The following is a 12,746-nucleotide window of genomic DNA, read 5'->3' on the forward strand; positions in this document are numbered from 1 at the left end:
CATCAGTTGATCCATTCATCAGTTGATGGACATTTAGGCTCTTTCCATAATTTGGCTATTGTTGAAAGTGCTGCTATAAACATTGGGGTAAAAGTGCCCCTATGCATCAGCACTCCTGTATCCCTTGGGTAAATTCCTAGCGGTGCTATTGCTGGGTCATAGGGTAGATCTATTTTTCACTTTTTGAGGAAGCTCCACACTGTTTTCCAGAGCGGCTGCACCAGTTTGCATTCTCACCAACAGCGCAAGAGGGTTCCCCGTTTCTCCACATCCTCGCCAGCATCTGTAGTCACTTGAGTTGTTCATTTTAGCCACTCTGACCAGCGTGAGGTGGTACCTCAGTGTGGTTTTGATTTGTATTTCCCTGATGAGGAGTGATGTTGAGCATCTTTTCATGTGTCTGTTGGCCATGTGGATGTCTTCTTTAGAAAAGAGTCTATTCATGTCTTCTGCCCATTTCTTCACTGGATTGTTTTTTGGGTGTGGAGTTTGGTGAGTTCTTTATAGATTTTTGGATACTAGCCCTTGGTCTGATAGGTCATTTGCAAATGTATTTTCCCATTCCGTTGGTTGCCTTTTAGTTTTATTGATGGTTTCCTTCGCAGTACAGAAGATTTTTATCTTCATGAGGTTCCAATAGGTTCATTTTTGCTTTTGTTTCCCTGGCCTTCGGAGATGTGTCGAGTAAGGAGCTGCTATGGCTGAGCTCAAAGAGGTTGTTGCCTGTTTTCTCCTCTAGGGTTCTGATGGTTTCTTGTCTCGCATTCAGGTCCTTCATCCATTCTGTTTATTTTTGTGTATGGTATAAGAAAGTGGTCTAGTTTCATTCTTCTGCATGTTGCTGTCTAGTTCTCCCAGCACCATTTGTTAAAGAGACTGTCCTTTTTCCATTGGATATTCTTTCCTGCTTTGTCAAAGATTAGTTGGCCATACTTTTGTGGGTCCAATTCTGGAGTCTCTATTATATTCCGTTGGTCTACATGTCTGTTTTTGTGGCAATACCATGCTGTCTTAATGATTACAGGTTTGCAGTAGAGGCTAAAGTCTGGGATTGTGATGCCTCCCACTTTGGTCTTCTTCTTCAATACTACTTTGGCTATTCAGGGCCTTTTGTGGTTCCATACAAATTTTAGGATTGCTTGTTCTAGCTTGGAGAAGAATGCTGGTACAACTTTGATTGGGATTGCATTGAATGTGGAGATAGCTTTGGGGAGTATTGACATTTTAACAATATTTATTCTTCCAATCCATGAGCATGGACTGTTTTTCCATTTCTTTGTGTCTTCTTCAATTCCTTCATAAGCTTTCTATAGTTTTCAACATACAGATCTTTTACCTCTCTGGTTAGGTTTATTCCTAGGTATTTTATGATTCTTGGTGCAATTGTGAATGGGATTAGTCTTTCTGTTGCTTCATTATTAGTGTATAAGAATGCAACTGATTTCTGTACATTAATTTGTATCCTGCAACTTTGCTGAATTCGTGTATCAGTTCTATCAGACATTTGGTGGAGTCTATTGGGTTTTCCATGTGTAGTATCATGTCATCTGCAAAAAGTGAAAGCTTGACTTCATCTTTGCCAATTTTGATGCCTTCAATTTCCTTTTATTGTCTGATTGCTGATGCTAGAATTTCCAACGGTATATTAAACAACAGCGGTGAGAGTGGACATCCCTGTCATGTTCCTGATCTCAGGGGAAATGCTCTCAGTTTTTCCCCATTGAGGATGACATTAGCTGTGGGCTTTTCATATACAGCTTTTATGATGTTTAAATATGCTCCTTCTATCCCGACTTTCTCGAGGGTTTTATTTATTTTTATTTATTTATTTATTTATTTATTTTAATTTTTTTTTTTAACGTTTATTTATTTTTGAGACAGAGACAGAGCATGAACGGGGGAGGGTCAGAGAGAAGGAGACACTGAATCGGAAGCAGGCTCCAGGCTCTGAGCTGTCAGCACAGAGCCCGACGCGGGGCTCGAACTCATGGACTACAAGATCATGACCTGAGCCGAAGTTGGCCGCTTAACCGACTGAGCCACCCAGGCGCCCCTCTCGAGGGGTTTCATAAGAAAGGATGCTGTATTTTGTCAAATGCTTTTTCTGCATCGAATGACAGGATCATATGGTTCTTTTCTTTTCTTTTACTAATGTGAAGTCTCACATTGATTGGTTTGTGAATACTGAACCAGCCCTACAGCCCAGGAATGAATCCCACTTGATCATGGTGAATAATTCTTTTTATATGCTGTTGAATTTGATTTGCTAGTATCTTGTTGAGAATTTTTGCATCCATGTTCATCAGCAATATTGGCCTGTAGTTCTCTTTTTTGCTGGGTCTCTGTCTGGTTTGGGAATCAAAGTAATGCTGGCTTCATAGAATGAGTCTGGAAGTTTTCCTTCCCTTTCTATTTTTTGGAACAGCTTGAGAAGGATAGGTATTATCTCTGCTTTCAATGTCTGGTAGAATTCCCCAGGGAAGCCATCTGGTCCTGGACTCTTATTTGTTGGGAGAGTTTTGATAACTGATTCAATTTTTTCACTGGTTATGGGTCTTTTCAAGTTTTCTATTTCTTCCTGTTTGAGTTTTGGAAGTTTGTGGTGCTTAGGAATTTGTCCGTTTCTTCTAGGTTGTCCAGTTTGTCGGCATGTAATTTTTCATAGTATTCCCTGATAATTGCTTGTATTATGAGGGATTGGTTGTAATAATTCCATTTTCATTCATGATTTTATCTATTTGGGCCTCTCCCTTTTCTTTTTGAGAAGCCTGGTTAGAGGTGTATCAATTTTGTTTATTTTTTCAAAAAACCAACTCTTGGTTTCATTGATCTGCTCTACAGGTTTTTTTAGATTCTATATTGTTTACTTCTGCTCTGATCTTTATTATTCCTCTTCTTCTGCTGGTTTTAGGGTATCTTTGCTGTTCTGCTTCTATTTCCTTTAGGTGTGCTGTTAGATATTGTATTTGGGATTTTTCTTGTTTCTTGAGTTAGGCCTGATTGCAATGTATTTTCCTCTTAGGACTGCCTTCGCTGCATCCCAAAGCATTTGGATTGTTGTATTTTCATTTGCATTTGTTTACATATATTTTTTAACTTCTTCTCTAATTGCCTGGTTGACCCATTCATTCTTTAGTAGGGTGTTCTTTAATCTCCATGCTTTTGGAGGTTTTCCAAACTTTTTCCTGTAGTTGATTTCAAGTTTCACAGCATTGTGGTCTGAAAGTGTGCATGGTATGATCTCAATTCTTTTATACTTATGAAGGTCTGTTTTGTGACCCAGTATGTGATCTATCTTGGAGAATATTCCATGTGCACTCGAGAAGAAAGTATCTTCTGTTGCTTTGGGATGCAGAGTTCTAAATCATTCAGGGCCCTTGTTTCTTTATTGATCCTGTGTCTAGGTGATCTCTCCATTGTTGTACATGGAGAATTAAAGTCCCCTGCAATTACCACATTCTTACCAATAAGGTTGCTCATGTTTGTGATTCTTTTATATAATTGGGGGCTCCCGTATTTGGCACATTGACATTTATAATTGTTAGCTCTTCCTGATGGATAGACTGTGTAATTATCATATAATGCCCTTCTTCATCTCTTGTTACAGCCTTTAATTTAAAGTCTAGTTTGTCTGATATAAGTATGGCTACTCCAGCTTTCTTTTGAGTTCCAGTAGCATGACAGTTCTCCATCCCCTCACTTTCAATCTGAAGGTGTCCTCAGGTCTAAAATGAGTCTCTTGTAGACAGGAAATAGATGGGTCTTGTTTTTTTATCCATTCTGATACCCTATGTCTTTTCGTTGGAGAATTTAGTCCATTTACATTCAGTGTTATTATTCAAAGATACGGGTTCAGAGTCATTGTGATGTCTGTAGGTTTCATGCTTGTAGTGATGTCTCTGGTACTTTGTGGTCCTTGCAACATTTTACTCAGAGTCGCCCTTAGTATCTCTTGTAGGGCTGGTTTAGTGGTGATGAATTCCTTCAGTTTTTGTTTGTTTGGGAAAACCTTTATCTCTCCTTCTATCCTGAATGACAGACTTGCTGGATAAAGGATTCTTAGCTGCATATTTTTTCTGTTCATCACATTGAAGGTTTCCTGCCATTCCTTTCTGGCCTGCCAAGTTTCAGTAGGTAGGTTTGGCACTCCCCTATGTGTCTACTTTTGTATGTTAGGGCCCGTTTATCCCTAGCTGCTTTCAGAATTCTCTCTTTATCCTTGTATTTTGCCAGTTTCACTATGATATGTTGTGCAGAAGATCGATTCAAATTATGTCTACAGGGGGTTCTCTGCACCTCTTGGATTTGAATGCTTGCTTCCTTCCCCAGATCAGGGAAGTTCTCAGCTAGGATTTGTTCAAGTACACCTTCAGCCCCTTTCTCTCTCTCCTCTTCTTCTGGAATTCCTATGATACGGATATTGTTCCGTTTGATTGCATCACTTAGTTCTCTAATTCTCCCCTCATACTCCTGGATTTTTTTCTCCCTTTTTCTCAGCTTCCTCTTTTCCCATAACTTTATCTTCGAATTCACCTATTCTCTCCTCTGCCTCTTCAATCTGTGCTATGGCCACCTCCATTTTATTTTGCACCTCATTTATGGCATTTGAAATTCCTCCTGACTATTTTTTAGTCCCTTGATCTCTGTAGCAATAGATTCTCTGCTGTCCTCTATGCTTTTTGCAAGCGCAGTGATTAATTTTATGACTCTTATTCTAAATTCTTGTTCCGTTGTATTGCTTAAATCGGTTTTGATCAATTGGTTAGCTGTCGCTACTTCCTGGAGTTTCTTTTGAGGAGAATTCTTCTGTGTCATCACTTTGGGTAGTCCCTGGGCAGCTCCAGACTGCAGGGCACTTCCCCTGTGCTGCCCGGAGTAACCTGTGTTGGTCGGTGGGGCCGCAGTCAGATCCCATGTCTGCCCCAGCCCACTGCTGGGGCCACAGTCAGACTGGTGTGTACCTTATCTTCCCCCCTCCCAGGGGCAGGACTCTGTGGGGTGGTGTGGCCCCTGTCTGGGCTGTTTGTACACTGCCAGGCTTGTGCTGCTTCAATGGGATCTGGCCAAGGGCTTATTAGATGGGGTGGATCTGCAAGGTGCATACGGGCGGAAGGGGCAGGCTTAGCTAGCTTTGTTGTTGGTGGTCCCCTGCGGGAGGGGCCCTGCAGCACCAGGAGGGAGGCAGGTCAGTTGGAGGGATGGACCCACAGAAGCATAGCATTGGGTGTTTGCCTGGTGCAAGCAAGTTTGGTGATGGCAACTGGTTCCCTTTGGAATTTCGGCTGGGGGATGGGAGAGGGAGATGGAGATGTCCCCCCATTGAGCTGAGCTCTGTCTTCTGGGCTCAACAACTCTCCCTCCTGGCATCCCTTTGCCCTCCCCGCTCTCCGAGAGCAGAGCTGTTGACTTTTAACATTCCAGATGTTAAGTCCCGCTGGCTGTCAGAACTCATGGAGTCTGGCCCCTCCGCTTTTGCAAGCCAGACTTTGGGGGTTCTTCTTTGCCTAGAGGGCCGCCCCTCCACCGCCCCGGCTCCCACTTGTCTGTCTGTGTAGCATGCACTGCCTCTCTGCCCTTCCTACCCTCTATCGTGGGCCTCTTGTCTACGCTTGGCTGGAGAATCTGTTCTGCTAGTCTTCTGGTGATTTTCTGGGTGTTTAGGCAGATGTGGATGGAATCTAAGCAATCAGCAGGACAAGGTGAGCCCAGCATCCTCCTACCCAGCCATCTTCCCAGGTCTCTCCTCAAGAGCCAGACAGGCAGGCCAGACACTGAGCTCCAAAAGTGGGAAAGAGGTGACTTGGATCTAGATTCCTTTGTGTCTCCACACTCCAAGGTGGTTCAGCTTGCACTGTAGGGAGCCACACCCTCGGTTGAGCCCCAGACATTAAGGTGCAACTTGCTCTTCTCGCCAGGGCACGTCTGTCTCTACTCAGTAAATACTAAAGACTTAATTGGATACTGATTTGGTAAAAGAGTCTCTGTGAGGAGTGTTTGACAGTGGTCAGATTGCTGGCTTAAGTAATTGAATGGGATATTAGTGCCACTGAGAAGGACAAATCACACAGGAAAAGGAGCTCCTCTGGGTGAAAAGATTATGTGTTCAGTTTTGAACTTGTGCAGCCTGATGGGCCTATGCTATATTCTGATATGAGGCGAGGGTTTGTTGGCTAGGAAAGTGCTAAAGTACAGTTTTATAACTTCTTGAATAGATGCCTTTCATTTGATAACTTTTGATTCCAAAAGACTGGTGTCAGTTAGTGACTTGGAATCATCTATTTGCCTTCTGGTTTCACAGTTTGATTTCCCTGTTTTAAGACATAAGTATCTACTTGGATATGATGAAAAGGACTGTGCTTTAGTAAGACTTTAAAGAGCCAAAGAAACCTTGTAAAAGAAGAACACAGCTGGATGCATTACACTTCCCGATTTCAAACTAATTACAAAGCTATCATAACCAAAACAGTATGGTTTTGGCATAAAAACACACAGAGACCAACAGAACAGAATTGAGAACCCAGAAACAAACCCATGCATATACAGTCCACAAATTTTTGACAAGGGAGCCAAGAACAGTAAACGGGGAAAGGACAGTGTCTTCAATAAATGGTGCTGGAACAAATAGATAGCCACTTGCAGAAGAATGAAATTGGATTCCTATCTTACACTGCTCACAAAAATGAACTTCAGATGGATTAAAGACTTAAGTGTAAGACCTCAAACCATAAAACTCTTAGAAGAAAATACATGGAAAAACTCCTTCACATTGGACTTGGCAAATATTTTTTTGCATATGATAAGAAACAGAAGCAAAAATGAACAAGTGGGACTGCATCAACCTTAGAGGCTTCTGCACAGCACAGGAAACAACAAGGTGAAAAGGCAGCCTATTGAAAGGGAGAAAATATTTGCAAACGATATACCAGATAAGGGGTTCATATCCAAAACATATAAGGAACTCTTACCATTCAATAGTAAAAACACAAATAATCTGATTAAAAAGTGGGCAAAGGATCCAAATAGACATTTTTGCAAAGAACATACAGATGCCCACCAGGTACAGGAAAAGACACTCAACATCACCAATTATCAGGGAAAGTGCAAATCAAAACCACAATGAGATCCACTTCAAACCTGTTAGAACAGCAATTATCAAAAAGACAGGAGATATTATGGCAAGGATGTCAAGAAAAGTGAACCCTTGTACACTTTTGGTGGGAATGTAAATTTGTATAGCCACTGTGGAAAATAGGGACATTCCTCAAAAAATTAAAAACACAACTACCATACAATCCATCAAATCTACTTCTCTGTATACATATGAGGGAAATGAGTCACTATCTCAAAGAGATACCTGTACTCCCATGTTCATTGCAGCACTATTCACAATAGCCAACACATGGAAACAACTCTAAGTGACTATAATGGATGAATGAATAAAGCAAATGGGTGATACGTGTGTGTGTGTGTGTGTGTGTGTGTGTGTGTGTGTGTGTATAATAGAATATTATTCATCCAAAAAAAGAAGGAAATCCTTCCATTTGCAACAACACTGATGGACCCTGAAGACATTATGCTGAGTAAAATAAGTCAGACAGTAAGATATATACTGTATGATCTCACTTACATATAAGTAGAATCTAAAAATGTCAGACTTCTAGAAATAGAGAGCAGAATGGTGGTTACTAAGGCCTAGGGGCTAAGGAAAATTAGATGTTATTAAAGGGTACAAACTTTATAATATGACTAAGTTCTGGGGATTAATGTACAGCATGGTGACTATAGTTAACAATACTGTATTACAGGGGCGCCTGGGTGGCACAGTCGGTTAAGCATCCGACTTCAGCCAGGTCACGATCTCGCGGTCCGTGAGTTCGAGCCCCGCGTCAGGCTCTGGGCTGATGACTCAGAGCCTGGAGCCTGTTTCTGATTCTGTGTCTCCCTCTCTCTGCCCCTCCCCCATTCATGCTCTGTCTCTCTCTGTCCCAAAAATAAATAAACGTTGAAAAAAAAAAAAAAACAAACCAATACTGTATTACATACTTGGAAGTTGCTAAGAGAGTAGCATTTATTTATTTATTTATTTATTTATTTTTATTTATTTTTTAAATTTACATCCAAGTTAGTTAGCATATAGTGCAATAAATAATGATTTAAGGAGTAGATGAGTAGCTCATCCCCCCTCCCACGACCCCTCCATTAACCCTCTGTTTGTTCTCCATATTTAAGAGTCTCTTATGTTTTTGTCCCCCTCCCTGTTTTTATATTATTTTTGCTTCCCTTCCCTTATGTTCATCTGTTTTGTATCTTAAAGTTCTCATATGAGTGAAGACATATGATTTTTGTCTTTCTCTAATTTCACTTAGCATATTACCTTCTAGTTCTAGTTCCACCCACGGAGCTGCAAATGGCAAGATTTCATTCTTTTTGATTGCCAAATAATACTCCATTGTATATTATACCACATCTTCTTTATCCATTCATCCATCAATGGAAATTTTGGCTCTTTCCATACTTTGGCTATTGTTGATAGTGCTGCTATAAACATGGGGGTGCATGTGTCCCTTCAAAACAGCATACCTGTATCCCTTGGATATATACCTAGTAGTGCAATTGCTGGGTCATAGGATAGTTCTATTTTTAGTTTTTTGAGGAACCTCCATACTGTTTTCCAGAGTGGCTGCACCAGTTTGCATTCCCACCAACGATGCAAAAGAGATCCTCTTTCTCTGCATCCTCACCAACATCTGTTGTTGCTGAGTTGTTAATATTAGCCATTCTCACAGGTGTGAGGTGGTATCTCATTGTGGTTTTGATTTGTATTTCCCTGATGGTGAGTGATGTTGAGCATTTTTTCATGTGTCGGTTGGCCATCTGGATGTCTTCCTTGGAGAAGTGTCTTTTGTCCATTTCTTCACTGGATTATTTGTTTTTTGGGTGTTGAGTTGATAAGCTCTTTATAGATTTTGGATACTAACCCTTTATCTGATATGTCATTTGCAAGTATCTTCTCCCATTCTGTCGGTTGCCTTTTAGTTTTGCTGATTGTTTCCTTTGCTGCACAGAAGCCTTTTATTTTGATGAGGTCCCCGTAGTTCATTTTTGCTTTTGTTTCCCTTGCCTCTGGAGACGTGTTGAGTAAGAAATTTCTGCAGGCAAGATCAAAGAGGTTTTTGCGTGCTTTCTCCTCGAGGATTCTGATGGCTTCCTGTCTTACATTGAGGTCTTTCATCCATTTTGAGTTTATTTTTGTGTATGGTGTAAGAAAGTGGTCCAGGTTCATTCTTCTGCATGTTGCTGTCCAGTCTTCCCAGCACCACTTGCTGAAGAGACTGTCTTGATTCCATTGGATATTCTTTCCTGCTTTGTCAAAGATTAGTTGGCCATTATGTTTGTGAGTCCATTTCTGGGTTATCTATTCTGTTTCATCGATCTGAGTGGCTGTTCTTGTGCCATTTGTTTGTTTTTTGTTTCCTAGGACCTTGTATGGTATCTAGCACAAAGTGCTACAGGTGATCATAGTATGAACTGATATATATTTGAGAATATCTTAGATCTAGACACTTGACTGAACCATGTAAAATAATGAGAATAAATACTGTTATTACCATCTCTGTTATATATCCTCTGGCCTCTTTTCTATCACACGACAAGAAAGGGACATATGTCAGGGTAGTGTGCTCGGTTCCAGCTCTACTTCTGGAGTATAGGCTAGAGAACAGCACCAAAGACTGTTGGAACTTTCTGTCCAGTTTTACAACTCTACAGATATAAGCTGACAAAAAACTCCCAGGTAATGGCAGGGAGTGGAGTGAGATTTCTTGTTAGTTTATATCTGAGAAGGTGAGAGAGCAAGCATGGAAATAATTAGACATGTTCTGTTTGCTTCTGATCCAAAATATAGTTTGTGGTTCTACACAAAGTCATCATCAATCAACTAACAATGCATTATTTATAAGAAAACAACCTTCAGCAGAAGTGGTTCAAATCAGAGAAACAGTGGCAGAGTTTTGTTCTGAAAGGCTGTAATTGTCAATCAGTCTTTTTAAGTTACCTGAGTTATTTGGTTTGGGAGATTACCACTGTTACTTCTTCCCTAATACCTTCCTCCTTTATAGAGGATCTGGTAACTATAATAATATATAATAATATATGTGAAAATGTATGTCCTTTCTCCTGGAAAGCCCATTAGAATTACACTGAAGCGCTTGGCTGGGCAAGGCTGTGGCTATGTTGCCTGGATGAGAATGCAGGGTTGCTGTATCACACAATAGCCCAAGGGAGAATGTAGGGACAGAATAGCATTTATCAACCGAGGAGCTAGGTTCTACAGTGACCAAAGGAGATGGGGAAATTGAATAGGATAAAGCAAATGAGAGAAAGGCCAGGGAGGTTAAAAGTCAAGTGCTGTAGGGGCGCCTGGGTATCTCAGTCAGTTAAGCGTCCAACTTCAGCTCAGGTCATCATCTCAAGGTTCGTGAGTTCGCGCCCCATGTTGGGCTCTATGCTGACAGCTCAGAGCCTGGAGCCTACTTCGGATTCTGTGTCTCCCTCTCTCTCTGCCCCATCCACGATCCTGCTCTGTATCTCTCTCACTCTCTCAAAAATAAACAAACATTAAAAAAAGTTTAAAAAACCTGTTGGGATGAGCACTGGGTGTTGTATAGAAACCACTTTGACAATAAATTATATTTAATATAAAAAATTTAAAAAAAAGTTAAGTGCTATAAGATAAATCGTTGTAGACCCAAAGGACCTAGTACTTTCTAGCAATAAATATGCTTGGGGAGAGAGGGCAGGCAGATGGAAGGGATATGTGAACAAAATAATCAAGGGTAAGAAAGATACTGAATGAAACAACTGTTCCCAAGAAAGCACTACAAGAAACCAGCAGAAATATAAGAGCTGTTTTGAGACAAATGAAGAAGGCATTCTCTTTTCTATTAACCTACCATAAGCTTCAGAGCAACAAATTTCATGGATTTTTCAAACTGGAGATCAGTGCTGATCACAGAAAACTTGCAGATAGGTGGGGCAGGTAAATGATTAACACCAAATGGAACCCTATTGGGAAATTAAATGTCCTACTTGATTCAAGACGCATGAGGAAAAAAGAGTTCAGATGTCAAAACAGGAGTAAATTTCCCTGGAGAAAAGGTGACCTTAGCAGGGTTGACCTTGAACAGGTGTCAGAAATCGCTACATTTGTGTAGTGTAAAGCACACAGGTTTTGGTAGTCCAGCAAGACCTGAGTTCCAATCTCAAATCTCCTACTTACTTGTAAATCTATCTATTAAATAAACTTAGGCAAAGCACTTAACCTCCCTGAGCATTTTCACCACCTACAAAGTCTAAATTAGAAATCCTACACTTCAAGGGCTGCAAAGCCTCTACTACATTATAATACCTTACACATAATGAGTGCTCCACAAATGATAGCTATTACTGTTTTAAGTCCAAATCAAATTTAAAACAAGAGATGACCTGAAATAGGAGAATTCTCAGAAATTCTTGATTTGGGAATAGTTGACAGCAAGAAAGTTATAAAAGCTTGGACACTACATATTCTAATATCAAATTATCTAAATATCAATAATGACAGATGAGCTCTAACTGTATTGCTTTTCATTAACAGGATTTTTCTTCTCTGCGGTACAAAATGTAGTGTATTTATTGCCAAGAATTTATGGACGGTATCATGAGAACCAATGCCATCATATGGACCCTGAGATTTAAATTATTTTAATATAACTTTTTTTTAAAGAAGAAAGTTTGAAGAAGTCTAGCAATTTTACCTGATGAGGTCCTGAACTCGACTGTTAAAAGTATCACCTTGTGAGGGTTTGTTTTTCATTTCCTGTGTCGATATTTTTGGTGTATCTGGCTGGCTGTTTCCATCTGGTCGATTGGCAATCAGGCAGCTAAAAACCACAGCACTGACTTTGAGAAGTCCAGTTGTCAAACCTTCAAAAAGTTGTTTATTTGTATTTCTTCCCAAAATAGCATTATTTTCATCTGGAACATAAACCTAGATGGAAAAAAAATACAGTAATTATATTTCAGGAAAACCACCAGAAGTGGACAGAGATAATGTGGAACATTTCTGGAATCATAAATAATTTTGAAATTGTAGAAGTGGCTAGCTAAATATTAGAGTGTTGGTTCTGAAGTTAGATTGCTGAGTTCAAGTCTCAGCTTTATCCTTGCTAGTTGAGCGACCTTGGGCATGTTGCTACTTCAAAGCTTCAATATATTCTCATTTATAAAAGAGGGACAACAACAGTGCCTATATCATAAGATTCTAGTGAGGATTAAATGAGTTAATCCACATAAAATGCTTAGCTCATGCCAAGGCATACAGTAAGTGCTCAAGAAATAGTATTTATTCAATTGAATACATTATATTAACAATTTATATGAGCCCAGAAAATGAACCAATTGGTAAACTGACAACATTGTTTTCTTGTTAAAGTGAATTCTAAAAATATCTAATCTGAATTCCTCTATTAAAATCAAATTTGTATTTCTTATTACAGAATGGTAAAACAGTTTTTGCCTAATACTTAGTGTCATATTCAGCTATTCTTGTATATAGTTTACAAGAAGTAACATGGTTAAAAGTTGGGACTAGGAGTCAGAACCTGGGCTTAGTTTCTGACTCTACAGTTACATGGTCTTAGACAAATTCCTTAACCTTTCTGTGTCTCTATTTCCTTAATTGTGAAATGAGGATAATCATAATCATA

The 12,746-nt window shown here is 39.9% G+C and overlaps 1 protein-coding gene across 6 annotated transcripts in view; it reads right to left on the reverse strand.

Moving 5' to 3' along the window:
- Window positions 1-12,746, reverse strand: part of SCAPER (S-phase cyclin A associated protein in the ER) — a 522,269-nt gene that overhangs the window by 77,256 nt on the left and 432,267 nt on the right. For all 6 annotated transcript variants that reach the window (XM_045448989.1, XM_045448990.1, XM_045448988.1 and 3 more), the window contains one exon: window positions 11,796-12,028. In XM_045448989.1, the coding sequence (XP_045304945.1) occupies window positions 11,796-12,028 (233 nt within the window). The remainder of the gene's footprint in view (window positions 1-11,795; window positions 12,029-12,746) is intronic.

This window comes from Leopardus geoffroyi, chromosome B3 (genome assembly GCF_018350155.1).
Source record: "Leopardus geoffroyi isolate Oge1 chromosome B3, O.geoffroyi_Oge1_pat1.0, whole genome shotgun sequence".
Classification (NCBI taxonomy): domain Eukaryota; kingdom Metazoa; phylum Chordata; class Mammalia; order Carnivora; family Felidae; genus Leopardus; species Leopardus geoffroyi.